Source organism: Colletotrichum costaricense (genome assembly GCF_030867565.1).
Source record: "Colletotrichum costaricense strain IMI 309622 chromosome Unknown Scaffold_11.1, whole genome shotgun sequence".
Taxonomy (NCBI): domain Eukaryota; kingdom Fungi; phylum Ascomycota; class Sordariomycetes; order Glomerellales; family Glomerellaceae; genus Colletotrichum; species Colletotrichum costaricense.
This window is the reverse complement of record NW_026848240.1, coordinates 167,427-187,069: the sequence shown is the minus strand read 5'-3', so window position 1 is coordinate 187,069 and position 19,643 is coordinate 167,427. Positions and strand designations below refer to the sequence as shown.

General features: G+C 54.2%; 5 protein-coding genes across 5 annotated transcripts; 4 read left to right on the top strand and 1 right to left on the bottom strand.

The window, feature by feature from the left end:
* Positions 1-483: 483 nt before the first annotated feature.
* Positions 484-1,828, bottom strand: CCOS01_10415 (uncharacterized protein; the record flags this gene model as incomplete). The annotated part of the gene is made up of 5 exons (XM_060458571.1): positions 484-829; positions 887-1,027; positions 1,085-1,202; positions 1,259-1,628; positions 1,682-1,828. 5 exons carry the CDS (start codon positions 1,826-1,828, stop codon positions 484-486), a joined length of 1,122 nt encoding a protein of 373 aa, XP_060310373.1.
* A 2,018-nt stretch (positions 1,829-3,846) lies between these two features.
* Positions 3,847-5,616, top strand: CCOS01_10414 (carboxylesterase; the record flags this gene model as incomplete). The annotated part of the gene is made up of 2 exons (XM_060458570.1): positions 3,847-4,275; positions 4,339-5,616. The coding sequence occupies 2 exons, from the start codon at positions 3,847-3,849 to the stop codon at positions 5,614-5,616; spliced, it is 1,707 nt and encodes a 568-aa protein (XP_060310372.1).
* A 1,356-nt stretch (positions 5,617-6,972) lies between these two features.
* CCOS01_10413 (uncharacterized protein) lies at positions 6,973-8,139 on the top strand (the record flags this gene model as incomplete). Its single annotated transcript, XM_060458569.1, has 1 exon — positions 6,973-8,139. One exon carries the CDS (start codon positions 6,973-6,975, stop codon positions 8,137-8,139), a length of 1,167 nt encoding a protein of 388 aa, XP_060310371.1.
* A 1,670-nt stretch (positions 8,140-9,809) lies between these two features.
* On the top strand, positions 9,810-11,691 carry CCOS01_10412 (uncharacterized protein; the record flags this gene model as incomplete). Its single annotated transcript, XM_060458568.1, has 3 exons — positions 9,810-9,914; positions 9,969-10,833; positions 10,886-11,691. The coding sequence occupies 3 exons, from the start codon at positions 9,810-9,812 to the stop codon at positions 11,689-11,691; spliced, it is 1,776 nt and encodes a 591-aa protein (XP_060310370.1).
* Positions 11,692-12,617: 926 nt separating this feature from the next.
* CCOS01_10411 (TPR/MLP1/MLP2-like protein) lies at positions 12,618-19,044 on the top strand (the record flags this gene model as incomplete). Its single annotated transcript, XM_060458567.1, has 2 exons — positions 12,618-12,906; positions 12,974-19,044. The coding sequence occupies 2 exons, from the start codon at positions 12,618-12,620 to the stop codon at positions 19,042-19,044; spliced, it is 6,360 nt and encodes a 2,119-aa protein (XP_060310369.1).
* Between the last annotated feature and the right edge of the window lie 599 nt (positions 19,045-19,643).

Sequence of the window (19,643 nt, the reverse complement as noted above, 5' to 3'; positions counted from 1 at the left end):
ATTCCGGAATCATAAATAGGAATGATACATAGTGTCAAGTTTTCTGTTAGGCACCATATAGCGGCGTGCAATTCTGGCTTTTGATTCCCACCGGTAGGCCAATAATGGAGAGCATTCGGTGAGCCGGTGACGGGTGACGAGTGACGACAAGGCCCCAAAGCCACAAGGCAGCATCGATTCTGGTAGCATCGATTCTGGCAGCATTCTCCAAATTCAGTGGCATCAGCGAAGTTAGAGAATATCATTCGCAGGTTTGCTCACACGATTGTTCCAAATCTCTCCCCAATCATTGTCGGCTCATCAGGCGCCCACGGGCATACGATTGCATGTTGACTACGAGTAGTTTATTTGATCGCCATATCCAATCAATCTCTATTCAAATCATTCATATCTGGTATCAAGTGGCGCTAACTCATAATTATTATAGTGTAAACCTTCGTCCGAGTCCAGCCTGGGTGTCCATCAACTGTCGGTTTCATGATCTCATCTATGACCCTCCTTGAGCGAGTCGAGCTCAATTGAGCTTTCGCCTTCACTGAGTCCTGTTAATCTTTCATGCCGCACTCTCACTTCTTCGGTCTTGATGATGCCGTTCATGCCCGGGAGCGGCGATGCCTGGCCGCCCTCCGCCTCTTGGAGGGCTTCCTGCGATTCTTGCCATCCTCCGGTGGACATGACAACAACAGAATTCCGGCCGTATTGTGACCCCGGGCCATATCTCTTCGTTGATCTGACCTCCTTCCTCGTTCCTGTGTCGAGTGCATGCGATTGTGACTTGTTTCGTGCATAACTTCGTTGAGTTGACTTGAGCTCTCGGTACAACATTCTCCTACACGGTGTCAGAGGTGAAGAACCAATACGCTTGATGAGGGGGGAGACCACATACAAAACTGGGATAGACACTGCCATGATCGAGGCGGCAGGTTCTGTCAAAGTCCAGATCGTAAGGTCAACGCGCTCGTAGGTGATGTCTGGACTCGTCATGTTGACCACCAGGACAGCTTTCACGATGCCGCATATTCCAGCACTGTCGTCGATGTTAGTTCACCGCAAAAGTGGCCAGGGTGGAATCCGAAAGTCTTACATAGCACCCAAGCTCATTGCTACGGCGACACCAAGCCTTTCGCGACGCCGCATCGTTGCGCCCATGAGAATTGGCCACGGCAGGAATGCCAAAACGAAATCGAGAATGGCGGAGTAATCTGCAAGCAAGTGAGCATGCAAGCCTCATGAGAACACCGTTTCGCGGCAGTCTTACAGGCAGCAAACAACTGGAATTTGACGAGCTTCTTCTTATCCCAGCAACTCCCCGGCACGCTGCTGTCCCATACTCGTTGCAACGGTGTGCATTTGGCGAAGCCAAAGATCCATACCAAGTTCATCGAGATGTTGATGGAAACGATGATGAAGATGAGAAAGTATTTCAACCATTGGTTCGTGACGATGCGGTACAGTGTCAGGGCGAATGAGCTTTTGCTAGTCGTCGTTGCGATGATTCCGAACGTGGCGACGAGGATCGTATTGAGGTTGATGAGCTTGAGGTTATCGCTACTGATCGTATCGATATGGCGTCCAAATCCGAGAGAGACGATGTAGGAGTTTATCGAGATGGATATCACCAGTGACACCTGCAACTATGAGCTAGGGGGGGGTAGGACAATGACGGCCATTCTTCACATACCATTGACGCAATCAAGAGATGGTCATCCCACCATAAACCACGTCCACGCCATAGCTTACAATAGATACGCAATGAAAGCAGCGTAGCGCTAGCGACACAGAGAGACCATGTTACGGCGAGGAGTCTGGTGCCTCTATCGTCGACCATCGTCAACCTCACGGCAGATGCACAGTGCCACGAGATATGATAGAAGACGTCGTAAGAAACAAGGACGGGAGTCAATCAGTGGATCCCCGGGAATTCTGCTCAAAGTCGGGCGAGGTCAGCGCACACGCGGGAAGTGCATCACTCCCTCATATTATACATTGGCATCGCACATGATGAAATCTAAGATCAGCGTCCTTAACAAGGGGGCCCCCAGGTACCAGAAAGCCTCCTACCCTCCATGAACAGTCCTTAGTTTCGGGGAGTGCAACCGACTTTTCACGCTATGTGCCCCCCCTCGAAACCGGCGAGAGTATTGCCTGTGTCGGTGATAGGATTCTCCCCCTCAAAGGGAGAAGCAGGGAGGGGAGGCGGAGTTCGGACGAAGTCCCGCCACCTGCCCCAAGGAACACCTCGTCACGGGCAGGCGAAAGACAGATCAGGTTTCGACCGGTGCACGACATATATCACGGCGGGCGGAAGCGGGAGATTTGGGTTCGTGGAAAAGTCGAGGCCGGCCGCCAACACGGCGGTGCTGGAACCAACGTATGATTTCTGCTACTACGGGCACTTACTTCAAACGGAACTGTTGGATCGCTGGGCCAAGTTTGTTTTGCGTCTGTAAATTCACCGGGAGGTACGGATGCAAGGGAACTAGCAGCCTCACAAGAGTCAACGGCTCACCACTGACGCTGTGGCTGTTTTGTTGCAACCGCACTTGTCTTGGAATGATCTGATGGGAACACGAAGTTGGTTACTTAAACAGTAAGGTAGGACTGGGACGTTCCCATGGGCTTTTGGCTCGGGGTCCATCTCAATCGGAGATCCAGCGCCATGCTCCAACAGCGTCTCCGCATACGGACCACGTTCTCCTCTACAGACGCATAAAGGGTCCACTGGCATCACGCAACTGTAATCTATGAAAATGTAAAGGTGCGTGGTCTCGTTAACGGATTCTGCTACCAAAGTTCCTTTAGCCCTGCCAGGCCGGCCCAACTATGCCGGGGCAGCTGAGGAATGTGGGAATGTGCCCACTCCTCAACTCAAGATGGCTGGGGTACCGGTCTCTAGTGCCGAACTCTAATCCTGGGGCTTGAGCGGAGAGATCCCATTCGTGCGCCAGCGATTTTCCCCAGGATCATAGCCGATGGTCAATATTACATATCTCGTTTAAACAGTACCCATATGGAGTTTTCGGGGCTCTAGAAGACACTAAAAGAGTCTACTCACCAACACGAATATTGGCTGCGCCGTTACTGCGCAGTAGCGTGGTCTCACCATCGATTCTGCTAACCACAACGAGGTATGCTTCTCCGATGTTCTGCCAGGCCTTTGGGGGCAGCGGCAACACGGACGGTTACCAACTACGGCTCCAATCTGCGGGGGATGCTGGGCATCAGGCCACAACCCGTCGAACCCGTGATGGATGAATTCCTCGGCCGAGAGATCGATGGGTTCAGAAAGAATTAACTTTCTTCGATAACAAGGTACTCAGAGAGATCGATGGGGAAGCTTCGCCATGCTCTCGCCATGCGACACAAGGATGAACTTACGTAGTAGCATCTGATCGAGCCCCCTGAGCCGAAGCACGCAAATCGTGTTGGAGGGCTGCCAAGTGCCATCCGCAGGGGCAATGAGACGGTACGGACTTCTTGTATGTGTCATCGTAATCTAAGGTATGGACTAAGTCTGCTAGGGGTGATCGGCAGAGCCTTGGAAGAGCCGGTGATTATTTTCCAAAACGGCTCTTAGTCTAGAGTCGTCGTAACCCAATATTCCGGGCAGTGCAGGGACTAAGAGGCCGTCTTTACGGAAATTTCTTTTCACGCCAGCGGACGTTGAGGCAATTTCTAGACGATATGTCATGATTGGTTCCCGAGTAGCGTCGACGGGCTTGATCAAAATCTCCCTACCTGAACCTCTGTGCGACTGACATGAGACACACGCAGGTGTTAGCCTCCCTTTCCTTCTACACCGCATTCTAGAAGCTGCACTTCTTCGCCCGTTGAGCCTTGCCCACCATGCGTTCCCACGCGTTTAGAGTTCTTCTGGCGTTTTCGTCGTGCTTGGGCGTGTCCGAGTCCTCCTCGTCCGCCTATTGGGGTCCTCGTCCCAAGCCCACGCCGCCTGGACCTCCTGCGGTGCACCTCTCAGACGGGACCTACGTCGGAGTGCGGAACCAGCAGTATGCGCAGGACCTCTTCCTTGGTATCCCGTATGCACAACCCCCCGTTGGCCCTCTTCGGTTCGCTGCTCCTCAACCGCTCAACGAGACGTTCGAGGGGACTCGATCAGCTTCCGAATATGGCTGGATGTGCATAGGGTATGGCTCCGATACTGCCAACTTGGGAAACCCCGTTTCGGAGGACTGCTTGACCATCAACGTCGTGCGTCCGGCCGGTGTCCAGCCAGGAGATGATCTGCCTGTTGGCGTTTGGGTTCACGGCGGCGTAAGTTTCTGCCAAGTGTAAGACAACCTTTACGTGGTACTTTTGCTGACTTTGTCGAAACAGAGTTATGTAAACGGAGGCTCGCGCGACCCGAGGTACAACCTCAGCTACATTGTCGACCAATCCGTCAAGGAGGGAAAGCCTATTGTGGCTGCATCCATCAACTACCGTGTTTCGTATTGGGGCTTCCTCTTCAGCAACGAGCTGCAAAACGCCGGTGCTGGCAACATTGGTCTCCGCGACCAGCGCCTCTCGTTGGAATGGCTCCAGCAGAACATTGGCGCCTTTGGCGGTAGCCCTGACAAAGTCACCATCTGGGGAGAGTCTGCGGGTGCTCGTTCCCTGGGCATGCAGCTCGTCGCCTACGATGGTCAATACAACAACCTGTTCCGCAGCGCCATCCTCGAGAGTGGCAGTCCCATCGCGAGGTTTGCCGACGCCGACGACTGGCAACCGTGGTTCAATGCTCTCGTCGACAAGACGGGTTGTACTGATGCCGCTGACAAGCTGAGCTGCTTGCGAGGCCTTCCCTGGCAGACTATCAACGCCATCTACAACGGCACCAACCCCTTGAGCGTAACGCCGCCTACCATCAGCGCTGTGGTTGACGGCGACTTCATCACTGCCCAGGGATCCGAGCTCTTGGCTGCGGACAAGTTCGCACATGTTCCTCTTTTGCTCGGCAACAACTTCGATGAGGGCACCGCGTATGCAAAGCAGGGCATCAACACCACTGAGCAGTTCCAGGCCTGGCTTACTGCCCTTCAGCTGGACAGCGAACAGGTGGCCGCCATCTCGGAGCTTTACCCCGACGATCCCGATGTTGGAATCCCCGTCTCTCAGGTTGGCCGACCTGCGGCGTACCCATTCGGCCTTCAGTGGAAGCGGGCAGCTGCCTTTGCCGGCGACTACCAACAGCACAGCGGCCGCAGGCTCCTGGCCAGCACCTACGCTGGCGCCGGACTGTCCGTTTACTCTTACCTGTGGAACGTCTATGTCAACGGCATCGCGGCCGTCTACGGAGCGACCCATTTCCAAGAGGTCGCGTTCGTGTTCAACAACGTGAACGGAGTGGGATATGCTACCAACCCCTTTGCAGGAAAGCCAGAGACCTTTGTCGAGCTGGCGGACCTCATGAGCAAGATGTGGGTTGCGTTCATCCACGACACCGATCCCAATGTCTGCAGCGGCCCCAAGACAGGTCCTACGTGGCCATTGTACACGGTGGATGAGCCTAACAACATCGTCTTTGATGTAAACCGTACGGGTCTGGCCTATGTTGAAGAGGACAACTACAGGGCGACAGAGATTGAGTATCTCTTGGAAAACGTCTTTGTGTAATGCTGACGCTTTAGCGTCCATCAAAGTCACCTCCAAATCATGTCTTGCCTCAAGTGCCTAGATTAATGATACCTGATCAATCATTCTATCATAGCCTTTGTAATAGAAACATTTCATCTCGTTGAGCTTGCTTGCCACAGGCCATCCAGGCCTTCTCTAATGGCATCGTTTCAAGCTCGAAGCAACACCTAATTAAAGGATCTTCCACTCTTACTCGAAGGCCCGCTTGTACATAGAGGAGTAATCAAGAAAATGCTCGGGATAATTCGGAGAGTTTCTATAAGCGAGTCCAAACCGGTTGCGTTTGGCGGCAATTCAGAGTATTTAGAGTTCATTGATATTAATATCTGCCCTTTGATCAATGCAAACCCAGCCGTTGCTCTGCAGGCTGTGGATTACTGAATGCTTGTGCCAAGACCTCAACCCGCTTCTCGTTACAATCCCGGTGTTGATCTCGCCGGCCTATCAATTACCCCGATCGTGAACCAAAAAATGCCACAATACCAGCCACACCATCGCGGAGTGGCGGGGTAACGCAAACATATGCTCACAAAAAATCGCCAATGATGACTAGGCATCTCCACGAGATGGATGAGCTAGTTGCGGGATATATAGAACTCATGAACATCGTTATGAGATTGTTAAGGTCTACTCACCGTGAGAACGGCACTCCTATCAACGGTAGCAACCCTGCGTCAACGACACATCAAGTTAATCGGGTCAAATGAGAGCAGTCGCCAAGCAGGTATTAGGGACGAGAATAGCTGCTGAGGCTGCATTATCATCGCAACCCCCCAAGGACCCTGTTGACTCATTGATCTCTATAGCTATCTACCAGGCTACCTTGTGTGGCGAGGGCTGATAGATCTAGCCGTCTTCTGCCGCAATCTTCACAAATGAAGTGCCTCTAGAGTCTAGAACATCTGAGGAACGTGATCAAGGCCTCGAACAAGATGTTGCAAATCATCTGAGCACAAATCCCACAGCAGCTTCTCATTCTCACGTCTTGACCGGTGTCGTTCATTTAGCGTCAAGGAGATGGAGGGCGGACCGGTCAAGGTCCTCACTTTGAATAAGAATAAGCCTTGCGCCTCACCAGCCTAGACCTAGTCGATGGCTTGCAAGGTTTCCTGCTTCCGTCGTCAGCCTCGACCATGAGGATATGGAGATCTGATATGACATGATCTAGTGGCGTAGTGGCCCCGACAAAGTCAAGTCTGATGTGAGCCGTTTCGAGACCTCTATGGGCAAGAAACTATAACACTGCTATGAGTATCTATGTATTTAAACCCAGACTCATGTGGTTTCGGGCAAGCCAAGTCGTCAAGGGAAGGAGCAAGTATAACAACTTTGAACATGTACGGCATTCAATCAACAGTCTTCGGGAGGTCGCGAGATTCTTCCCCAAGCAAGATTCCACTACCGAGGAAATCGGTTGGGCTCGAGAGGAGAATGAGCTGCTTCTCCGCCAGCAATATCAGCAAAGCCGCCCCTTTTATGATGGCGTTGGATAAGCAGCTATACCAGCCCTACAGTCCACGAACGCCTATGATCATGACGCCTATACAGAAAGATGAGGTGACCAGCTCAGCTCGGCGACAGCACCAGGGCGGCCCCTCCGACGAGTCTAGCGTCGACAATTACTTCGAAATCCCCTACGATGCTGACGAAACCCGAGCCGCGGAATCCCCAGAGACAGTGGAGGAAGAGAATATCGAACAGGAGATGACACAACACGAAAGGGACGTCGCAGAGGCATCCACCTTTCTGGAAGGCTTTATCATGGAACGATGGGAAACGCAATTGCAGGCGGGATACATCAAGATTGTCTGCAACTTGACCTTGGACGAGATCAGAGAGCTTGGTAGACTACGTATGGCAGATGGCACAAGAGAATGTCGAAAGCTCATCACGGCTCCGGTACTTCACGATGCCATCGGCCATGCTCTCTGGCTTGAGATGGCAAATGAGATTGGCCGGCACAAGATGACCACACAGTTCGCCAACACGAGCCTGGCTGCAGTGGCCGAGAAGGAGGAGACACCAAGACCTTCTGTCGTCAAGTGGTCCGTCGAGAAAGAGGTGGCCGAACGCAGAGCAAGATCGATGAGGAGGCGGGCTACAGAGGGCGATGTCTTTCCTGAACCAACGCCGTCCTTGAACCACTCGGCTCCGCCCACCGCAGATCGTACAAGGCGAAAGAGCGAGATGCCGACCCTTCGACCCAATCAGATCATGTGCACAACATGCGGAAGCCGTGCGATGCCCGACTACAAATCTGACGAAGAGCAAAGCCAAACCGATGAGGACGAGAACTGCGATGTGGACATAAGCACCATGCGAGAGAATGGCGACGTTGAGGTACTGGAGGCGAGAGACAGTATGGAAAGGCAAGTGAAAAAGCGGAGCAGCATTTCGAGGCGGCTGTCCCTCAAGGTGAACCAGACTCTAACAAAGTTCGGTGAGGGTCTCGCGCCTGGCTACATGTACGGTGGTGGCGCGGGCGGCCGGGTGCTGAGTTGAGTGGCGAGCCGCAAGGGGAGGCTCTGCCATCCTGAGAGTGTTTGGCCAGGCCTCTCAATGTTCAATAGGGACCTCTCGTTCCGGAACAAGGTGGCAGAAGTCAGTTGACATGGCTCGATGCCATGGATGAGTGTCGATGCCATGGATGAGTACCGTTTGTACAGATCATGGCTCGGGAAGTAATGTAGGTGGAGGAGGATACCCAGAATGATACCATCATGGTGAGAATGAGAGACTCCTGTATTCAGGAACCTGGATAGTCTGTGGAAGGTTGATCCATTTGGTTGCAGTTCTGCACCACTGACTCCGTTGATCCTCAAGTTCTACTCTGAATACGGTGATTATTAGCGACATTTTGGTTATGCCACGGACAAACCGCGCCGAGCTCGGCCGGGTGATGACCCGGTTGCCGTCAGTTATTGACTTGCCTTATGTAAGCTGAAATTGTCCTACTCTTGCCCTGGTGCCTGTGCTCCATCTTTGATAGACCCTCCTCTCAGTCAGCACCTAATTATGAACCCAGACACCCACGATGCACAGTCAATCAAGGCTGCTGTGCTTCTTTCAACTTCACGCCAACAAATTATGTTGGCCTGCCACAATATTCAAGGCTAACTCTGAACGGAATGTCTCATCTGGGCACGCCAATCGCGTCTACCGGTTTCTGTCGCCCCTGGATTGTGGCGTCTGCCGGCTCCTGAGTCATTTCTGCCGCCAGCAAAGGTCAAAGGCACGTAGGTTATCATCATATTACCATCCCGACGCCATCACGATGGGTCTGGAAAGTACCGACAGATCGAACAACCAGTGTTGTCTTCTTTTTTGGATCACTTGTCGACTTTCCGAAGCGATGTTTTCCCCGCCAGCGAGGCAAATGAGTTGTGACTTGCTGCGAGTGCGAGGTCCATGACTGTACACTACCAAATCATCAACTTGGCTTGCCTAGCTTGCTTGGCCTAGGCTGAACCAGTGTTTGATTAAACAACGCCATCGCGGCTGCAGCTAAGCTGTCTTGTGGACACCTCCAACGTTGCTCCTATTTCCGCGAGGGTAGGATGATAAGAGGCTCGTTGAAACGTGCGAAAGCTCCTCACCTGTTCATGCTGTTCAACTTGGGCATTGTCACAGAAAATGATGAGGCTTGATATTCCAGGGTAGCGAAGACTCCGCCAGACTCCGCGATGAGTCGGCTTTTTCGTGTTTTTCCGGACAAACGACGCGGAACATGAAATCTCCACTGCGGAACCGCAGAGGCGATCACGTTGAAGCTATCCCTGGCTCAGCCCTTCAGCTGTCAAGGGGGTGGTGCAACTTTAGCGCCATAGTGACAGGGGTTAGTGACCGTCGTGGTGATGATTGACCATCAAAACACCAAGTCAGCCTAAGCCGAAGTAGAGGAACTGGGTAAGCTTTCACGCTTTTCACGGGTACACGGGCTCAACGGTGGACTTCATTACCCCTTGCAGCGAGTTAGAAACTGTCTCTCCCCCGCGCTTAGCTTCCCATGCCTAGCCAGTCACTCTAGGCAGAGACATTGCCATTTGGCCCCCTCGTCCTCTTCACATCATGCTTCGTGAAAGGCTCCTCCTGTCTATTCTGACCCTGTTGACCGTTGTCGACGTTCCGTTCCTTGATATCCTTTGATTGCTGTTGTGGTTTGCCTGGGAGAGATGTCGCGGATATCAGCCCAGCTATGGCTGTCTCTCTTCCTCATCGGCCTTGGGAGAGCCGCAAGTATCGTTTATGTCACTGATCTTTCCATTTACACCTTGTTGGTATGTCCAAAACCTTTGCCGGAATGGTGATTAAACGATACTGACCCATATCAGGCGCCGTGTGTTCAGACTGCCGTGTCGTACAATATCTTCTCCCAGACCTACTCGGCGTGCGGTGAAGCACCGACAGATTTGCAGTCATGCATATGCACGAAGAACAACAACCTCGCCGCCATCTCAACATCCATCGCCAGGTCAATCAGCTACAGCTGTGGCTCAACCGCATCCGATGACCAGACCAGCGCCGCGGCAGTCATCAGCCAGTACTGTAACCCCGATACGACAGTCAACTTTCCGACGCCTACGACCAACATCGTTACCAAGTATGCCACCGATATCGCCGAGTTCGCCAACATGGCCCCGTGTGCCCAGTCTGGCGTGTCGTACGCCATCAGCTCAATGTCAACGTATTGCCCTGAAGCCGCAAGTCTGATGGCGCCCTGCATCTGCTCGAAGAACGACAACTCAGCACGAGTCAGCCGGTCCATCGCATCGCTTGTCCGGTACTCATGCTCCAACGCCGCCGACGTGACTTCGGGTCTCGCTTTCTACGATGCGTACTGTGCCATGAACAAGGGCACTACATCGTTCCCGCAGCCTTCGCCGCCTCCAGGAGATATGACCTACTACATGACGGCGCTCTCCCAATATAGCTCGATGGCCGCATGCGCACAGTCAGGGTTTTCGGATGCTATCTACTCGCTTACGAGATACCAGTGCCCGACGGGCCCTCAGGCCTTGGCATCTTGTATGTGCTTGAAAGATGGAGTGACTAACATCGTTATGAGCACGGTGACATCGGATATCAAGTGGTATTGCTCATCTACGGCTACGGATGTTGTATCTTCTGCGGTTGCCGTGTTGGATTACTATTGCAAGGCAGCTAGAAACGAGGTGGTGGCCACTGTCGCTGAATCAAGTGAGTAGATCATTCGCCATGATCGCATCGGCTTTGACTAACCAAGCGATAGTTGCTCAGACTTATCCAACAGCACAGGCCGGCACGGGGTCAGGGACTTCGGGCGCCGAAGCTACTGCTACTGCTACTGGCTCTTCGGGTACTTCTGGCGACGGTACGAATACCAATGGCAAATCGAAGTCCAGCATTCCAAGCCTTGCAGCCATCATCGGAGGTGTTATTGCTGTCGTTGGTGCCTTGTCGATTGCCGCTCTCATCGCGTTCATCATCTACCGCCGTCGGAAGAAGAACGAGGCTGGGTTCCCGCTTCCAGGTGCCGCCGGCCCTCCTGAAATGGCGGGCAAACCTGAACTAGGCGGCACGATGCTGTCCGAGCTGCCACCCAAAAGCCCTCAGATGAGTGTCTCTTACACGACTGGTTCTCCACATCCGGACACCATATCGCCCGCGTCAAATGCTAGTGGTGTATGGGCCCAATCCACCCCCGGCGTGGAACTCCACGGCCAGACGAGATTGCCGTCCGAGATGCCAGCCAACACCAACGGCCAGCTGCAGCCTGCCGAACAATATCTGCCTTCGGAGCTCCAGGGACAGCATGGCCAACCGGCATATCCGCAACAGCAACCATATGGCCAGAGCCTGCCTCTCCCACCCGAGCTTCAGAACAGCTACAACCAGCCACATGTGCAGAATACCTTAGCAGAGGCTCATGGGCAACCGATTCATCAGATTCCGAGTGGGCCATCGGCGGTATATCAAGGGCAGGGACGAGACAGGGCGGAGCTTCAAGGGATGGGATGGCATGCAGGCCCGACGCCAGGTTACTCTGAGATGGATGGGGGCCAGCAGCGACAATAATGATGGCACTGATAACGGCTGGGCTGGTGGTGGATTACTGGGAAGGGAGTTGAGGCCTAATGAAGACGACAGGAAGATACTTATACTTGTTGAATCTTTAGCTTAGCTTAACGACGTAAGAAGAGATATACCCATTTTTACACACCAAGGGGACTAAACTTTAAGCATCGGTGCGAGAAACTAGCTACATGCGCATTTGAAGGAAAAAGAGTGTCGAGGGAGGGAAAAAGCTAAGAATCAAGAAGAGCCATAAGATAGAGGACAATATTGGAGCCTGTTTGAGGGTCAAAGTTGGGGATGCATCTGGTTAGTCTGGAGCTCACCCTTCGATGACTTGGGGTTTCGGTGAAGTCTTACCGAGCAAGGACAGAGGTGAAGATCGGCGTTCTCGGTCAGGAAGCTTTGACTTCATCAACTCACCGAGAGAGGGCCCCACACGATTGAGCGAAGCTGCTGATGACTCAGCCGGATGATCCTCGGGTGTCAATACAGCTTCCTTCTGCAAGGCCCTCTGATTGGCCTAACGAGTACCTTTGTCGCCCGTGGTTGCAGGCAGCTCCCCCCAGCCTTGTACCTGCACTGTGCGTTGGCCAGAAAACATTCGCCTGGTCGCGCTCTTCCCAAAATCTTGCGATCTGCCAATTAGCCGCCAAATCCCACCCAATTCCTTGTCGCTTGGAATCAACTCTTGACCGCCTCTACCAAAATTGGCGGCTCTCGAGAGACTTCTCATCTTCTTCCGTGGGGCTATCCTCCCTGCTTCTGTTTCCATCACAGCAACACCTACCTCAGCCTTCCCGACCGGTGGGGTGTTTGACGCGCGACGCAGCGAGCCCATCGCCAAACAAACCTACTTACATTCCGACCACAAACGACCTCGCAATCCTCTTTCGATGTCCATGACTAGACCCTGAGCTTACAACAACATGGCAGCGGCGGTGGATGTAGGCTATGTGGCCGGCCACCTAGGGCTGTCCGAGTCGACGGTCTCGACAGCCACAACCGACCCGACCCCCGAGCTCGTCGCGAGCCTCCTCGAAGCCGTCATTGCGAAGGCACGCGAGTACGATGAGTTATATGCTCAGAAGCTTCAGGTCGACATCGAGCTCGAAAGCGCACACCACAGCGCCGAATCAAGATGCCAGACATTCAAGGCGACAGCCGACAAGGCCCTGAAGGATGTCGAGGAGATTCGCCAGAAGCTCAAAGAAGAAGGTTTGTACAATGACGAGATTGTTCGATTGGGGTATCAATTTCTAGGTGACTAACTTGACCATGACAGAAACAAAGCGACAAACGGTCGAGAACGAGCTCCAGTCGCTCAAGTCCCGCGGATCCGATCACGACTCCGAGATCACTACTCTCCGCGACCGCGTCGAGTCCCTACAATCTTCCAATCGCGCGAATATGGCTTTGCTTGAGTCTCGAAACGCCCGCGATTCAGAGCTGTCTGAAGAGTTGGCGAAGCAGCACCAGAAGAACGTCCAGCTCCAAAAGGAGATCACGGCTCTGCAGCAGTCGGTTCAGGCTGCTCAGGCCGCTGTGAGTAGCGCAAAGTACCGAGAGGAGTCACTACAACAACAACTCGATCTTGCTCGACGCAATGGCGAATGGTTCGAGACCGAGCTCAAGACCAAGAGCGAAGAAGCTCTCAAGTACCGCCGCGAGAAGGGCGCTCGGATCGCCGAATTACAACGACAAAACGAAGACGCGAAATCTAGTATCGAATCCCTGAAGCGAAGTGAACAACAGCTTCGAGATCGCCTCGACGCAGCTCAAGCCAAGGCGGAAGAGGCCCTCACCAAGGTCCAGCAACAACAGGAAGCATTCGCCCGCAGCGAGGAGAGCTACAAGCACGAGATCGAGAGCAAGCAGCGCGTCGTTGATATGACCAACCAACTTGCCGACAGTCACAAGGCCCGTGTGCAGACCCTAGAGGGCGAGAAGGAAGCCTTGAAGGAGAAGCATGCAAACGAAGTCCGTCGCATACAGCACGAGCTCGAACGCGAGAGGGAGACTTGCCGTGCCCTGGAGGAACGGGTGACTCAGCTTGAGGGCGAGGTCGACGAGCTTCACGCCCGCATTGAACAAGGACCCCCACCGGGATCTGCACCTCAGACACCCCGTATGAATGGATCCCTTCTCGGAAGGCCTGCCTCGCCTTTTGCTACTCCTGCTTCTGCGCGAAACAAGTCCGCCATCACCGCAACACAGGCTATCGACGAATTGTACAAGGTCAAGGGGCAGCTGGCCGGAGAGAAGCGCCGTAATCAACAACTCGCCGAGGAGCTCGACAATATGATTGCTCTGTTGGAAGCCAAGACACCCGAGATCGAGGAGCTCCAGAATGAGGCCGATACCCTGAGGTCCGAAATTACTAGGATGTCCGAACTATCTCAGTCAAGCTTCGAAGAGCGCGACGCAGCAAAGAAGAGCGCGCGAAAGGCTGAGAGTGCCTTGGCTAACGCTCAGGCCGAGTCCAAGATCCTCCGCACACAACTTCGTGACCTCAGTACACAGATCCAGATGTTGGTCTTCAACATGCATGCCCGCGAAAAGGGCTTGGAGCAGCTGACTCGCGAGGAGACGGTCCGCCTGGAGCAACTTTCCCGTGGAGAAATCGCCGAGGGCGCTCTCAACGACATGTCGGATACCCACCAGTTCATTACCCAGAAGTTCGTCGTCTTCAAGGACATTCAGGAGCTGCAAGCCAAGAATCAAGAGCTTCTGAGGGTAACCCGCGAGCTGGCAGAGCAGATGGAGAGCGAAGAGGCTGTTGCCGCCAAGAGCCAGGCTGTGGAAGATCACCAATCGGTTGAGCGACTGCAACAAGAGCTCGCCAACATGATTGAAGAGACCAAGTCCCTGAGATCAACAATGGAGAGCTTCAAGTCCGAGCGCGACATGTTCAGACGTCTCCTTCAGCAAAAGGCCTCTGCCGGCGAGCTCGCTTCTATCCTTGGCTCCGACGACGGCCAGCGCCTCCCCCTCACTAGTATCGAGACTGAGGAAGGTGACGGCCTGTCCCCACAAGCTGCGCTGCGTAATCTGCAAGTCGAATTCGACACTTACCGAAACGACGAGGAATCCGTCCGTCGCTCCTTGCGGGAGCAGATTGACAGGCTTTCAAGCGAGAAGAATTCCCTTCAGGGCGAGGTTGCAAAGATTACCAGCCAGATTACCCTTGCCTCCGAGAGATACGAGATGCTCCACTCCAATTTTGTTGCGCTGCAGAGCGAGAACAAGGAGATTCAGAAGCGCAACCAGACGCTCTCAGAGGACTCCATCAAGCACGAAATCCGAACCCAGCAAGTTGCCGAAGAACTCATCGATGCCAAGGGCTTGCTCGAGAGCGTTCGAAACGAGGCGGCTAACCTCAAGGCAGAGAAGAAGTTATGGAAGGACATCCAGGATCGTCTCAATCAAGACAACGAGAGTCTTGTGCAGGAGAAGACGAGACTCAACAATCTTTTGGCAAGCCAGCAATCCATGCAGAACGAGCGTGACATTTCTGAGTCTGAGTACAGGCGGAAAGCTCAGTCCAAGATCGACAATCTTGAACAAGAGCTGAACAGCACGAAGCGCAAGCTGTCTGATGAAATGGAAGAAGGCAAGAAGCTTCAGCTCAGGAAGGAGTTCGATGCTCGCGAAGCCCAGAAGCGCATCGATGAGCTCTCTACCAGTCTGAGCCAGATTCGCGAGGAGCACGTCGCTGTTAAGACCAGCCGCGACCACCTGCAAGCTCGCGTTGATGAGCTCACCATCGAACTTCGCAATGCGGAAGACAGAGCTGGTCGCCTGGCGCCCCGGCCAACGCCAAGGCCCGGCACGATGGCACCTCCTACCCAGACTGACCAAGACAGCGAGGCCGAGGTTCGCGAGTTAATCAATGAGGTTTCCGACCTCAAGAGGGAGCTTGACATCGCTAAGTCTCAGCTCGAGAATGCCAGGGAACAGACAGAGCAATACAAGCAACTCAGCGAACAAAATGAAGAAGCTCTTACCGAATTCACAACCACCACAGAGCAATTCAGGGAGGAGATGGATGCTGCGTTCGCGGCCAAGGACGCCAAGATTAAGGAGTTGGAGCAGCGTGTTGAAGATCTGTCATCGGAACTCGCTAGCTCCAACAAGGAACTGTCCCACCTCCGCGACTCCCAAGCCGAAGTTGCCCGCAAGTACGAGGATGAGAAGACGATTCTAGACGAGGAAGTGAAGCGTTTGAAGGAAGAAGCGGACCGCCACTCAGAAGCCGCCAAGTTCCACCAACAGGACCTTCGTGCTCAGTCAGAGATCACCGCCAAGGCTCAACAGGACTACGAACACGAACTCGTCAAGCACGCCGAGGCTGCGAAGCTCGTCCAACAGTTGCGCACCGAGTACAACGAGCTCAAGAGCCAGACGGCGACTCTGAGAGCCGAGGCGGAGTCGGCCAAAGTTGCCCTGTCTCAAAGTGAAAGTTCCTGGGAAGAGAGGAAACAGCGAATCGAGCAGGAAATGTCAGAAATCAAGGCTCGCCGCGATGATGTCAACGCACAGAACAAGCTTCTGCACGAGCAGCTGGAGAGCATCACGAAGCAATTCTCTGCGCTCAAGGAGGGTCGCAATGCGGCGGCCGGGGACGTCAACGATAGCGCGGACACTAGCAGCGACGGTGCAGCCGACGGTCTTCGGGAACTCAACAATTATCTAAGACGGGAGAAGGAGATCTTGGAGGTGCAGTACGACCTCAAGGTGCAGGAATCCAAACGCCTGCAGCAACAGCTCGAGTACTCCCAATCCCAGCTCGATGAGGCTCGGTTGAAGCTCGACCAGGAGAGACGCTCACAGGCTGAGAGCGGCCAAGCCTCCGTTGCCCACAAGGATCTGATGGATAAACTCAACGAGCTCAACCTTTACCGTGAGAGCAGTGCCACCCTCCGCAACGAGCTCGCCCACGCCCGGACGCAAATCTCCGAGAAGAACACCAGAATCGAGGAATTGGAAGGCAAGGTACAGCCTCTGGAGGCTAGGATCGAGGAGCTCCAGACTCAAAAGGGCTTCCTCGAGGAAGAAATCAAGCAAGTTCAGGAGGACCGCGACAGGTGGCAGAAGCGAACCGAGGGCATCCTTACAAAGTACGGCCGCGTTGATCCCGCCGAGATGGAGCAACTCAAGCAGACCATCAATGATCTGCAGGCCGAGCGCGACGCTCTCAAGGAGTCTGAAGGCCCTCTTCGAGCAGAGTTCGAGGAGATCAAGCAGACATTGGAGACGGAGAGGACCAATTGGGCGAACGCTCGCCAACGCATGACCGATCAGTTCAAAGAGCGGTCACGTAAGATCACTGGCGAGAAGAATGAGGCAATTGGTGCACGGAACGAGGCGGTCACGGAGAAGGACGCTGCGATTGCTGAGCGTGAACAACTGCAGCAGCAACTCAACTCTATGAACACCGAGCTCGAGACAACAAGACAGAATTTGCAGACGACAACACAGCAGCGTGCGGAGTTTGAGCAGCAAGTCAAGAACTTCCAGCAACAGGTACAAAGGCTACAGCAGGATGCTCAAGCCAACCAATCTAGCGCGCCACCTCCTGCCGCTCAACCCACGACAGACGGGTCTCCACCAGTATCTTCGGAAGTAGTCGCCCAGTTGGAGCAGCAACTCGCCGAGATGCGAGCCCAATTGGAAGCCATCTCAGCCCAAAAGACGACCGCCGAGCAGGAGCTTGAGGCCCTGCGATCGCAACTGCAGACAGCCGTCTCCGAGAGAGACCAGGCTGTCGAGGCTGCACAGCAGGCTGCCCAGGCGCAGCTTCAGCCCGCCGCCCAGTCGACGGCGGAGCCTGTTGCCACAAACGGCGCGAGTGGCTTATCCGACACTGAGCGGAAGGCTTTGGAGGAGAAGATTGCTACCGCCGAAGCCAAGGCTACAGAGGCTGACCGCAAGGCGAAGGAGCTCGAAGAGAACATCACCCAGACCATCAAGGAGCGGTCTGATAAGATGCGCAACGCACTCAATGAGAAGCTACGCCAGTCTCGCGAGAAGATGGAAGCCGAGTTCGCCACGAGGGTAGAGCAAGAAAAGGTCATTTGGAAGGCTGAGCAGCAAGGCGCCGCACCTGCTAAGCCTGCGGGAGAACAACCGGCTGTGCCTGCGACGCCCATCAAGCAGCAAGACCCGGACGCAGCTCCGGCAACGCCAATGACCGGTACACCTGCTGGTGCTGCGGATCTATCTCAACTCCCCGATGCCGAGATTCGGAAGTTCCTTTCTACCAATGCTACCGTGCGGAACATTATGTCGGGAAATCTTAGAAAGAAACTCGAGGAACAGACTGCCAAGGTTAAAAACGAGACAGAGACGAGTATGAGGGCCGAGTTCGAGCAGAGAATCGCAAACGCTCGCGAGGAAGGTCAGCTGCTGGCACAGAAGAAGTCTGCGCTGCAGATCAACATGAAGGACAATCAGCTCAGAGGTGCCAACGCCAAGATCGAAGTCGTGTCCACGGCCGCAACAAAGACACCTCAAAGACCCGTTGGGGAAGTTTGGGAGGAAGCTAAAGTTGCCAAACCAGCTCCCGCCGCGCCGCAGCAAAGCCCGGCGAAGCTCGCTGGCAACGCACAACCCGCCGCACCCCGTCCTTCGATCTCGGCGCCCTCAGCTGCCACACCAGCCCAAGCTGCTGCCCCGACACCTGGTGAGTTTATCCAAATGAACGTGCAACACTCTACTCTTTCTAACCGTCCTCAAGCCCCACCAGCCTCAACCAACCAAGCACAACCATCAACCGGGGCTGCTACTAGCGGAATCCCTGCGCCGGGCAGTAGCATCCCTCAGAAGAGACAAATACCTACTCCTGGGGATACCAAGCCGGCAGCCAACAATGGCGCAGCGAACCCGTTCGCGGCCGGTGCTGCTAATGGCACTCCGGCCCAGGCCAACCCGTTCTCACAGAGTACACAAGGACAGCAGCAGCAGCAAACACCACAACAGCAACAGAACCCCTTCGCTTCCAGTACTCAAGGGGCACCGGCGGGTCAGACCGCACCGCAAGGTCATGGGCTACCGCAACCACCGGCTCAGGCTGCTCCAGGCCAAAGGAGTGGCATCCCTCTTCCAGGACGAGGCGGTGCAGCTGGTCGTGGTCGGGGTGGCGCTTACGCTGCCGGAAATAGGGTGTCAAGCGGAGGTGCAGAGAGAGGTGGTCTAGCAGGACGTGGCGGACGTGGTGGTGGCCGAGGAGGACAAAATGCCGGCTCGTTGAACCCTGGTGCCAACGATTTCCAGCCTGGTAACAAGCGGCCTAGAGGAGATTCCGAGGCCGGCGGAAATGCTGGTGCGAAGCGAGCCAGAGGAGGTGGACACTGAGTCTCGACTGGAGACACGAGCTCATGGGCGATGTGGTAATAGCGGTGGTTATTGCTTTCCAGCTTTCAATCTGTATCGGTATGCAAAAGGGGTGCAAGGTGGTTCAAGGAATGGATGAAAACGGGCCGGCCACAGCGGTCTGCGAGTGTGTATAACCAGCATATACTCTACAAAATGAATTTTCCTATGTTGAGCAGATGTGTTTTTGTTGCCAGTTGTGTGCTGCTGCACTTTCACCCTCTTTCATTCTTACGTAAGGACGGCCAAATCTGAACAACACGGCGATATGCCTCATCGATTCGATCGGATACAATGAGCCATCGCATCTGTCGTGGTTCATCAAATTTCCAGAGCCCATGAGTTGAGATACTCCATCATTCCTACCTCACCTACCAGGTAAAAGCAACTTACTTCTACCCATGAGGCAACTCAGAGCTCTGGCACAACGAGCTACTCGAATGTATCCTACTCGGACGTATTTTCCTTCTTATTCCAGGATTTGTAATGTGTTCCGTCAGACAGTCGGACAGTCTGTCAGTCTGTCAGTCTGAAACGGAGAAGAAGGCTAAGCTGGCACGTTTTGCATACCGGACCGTCCA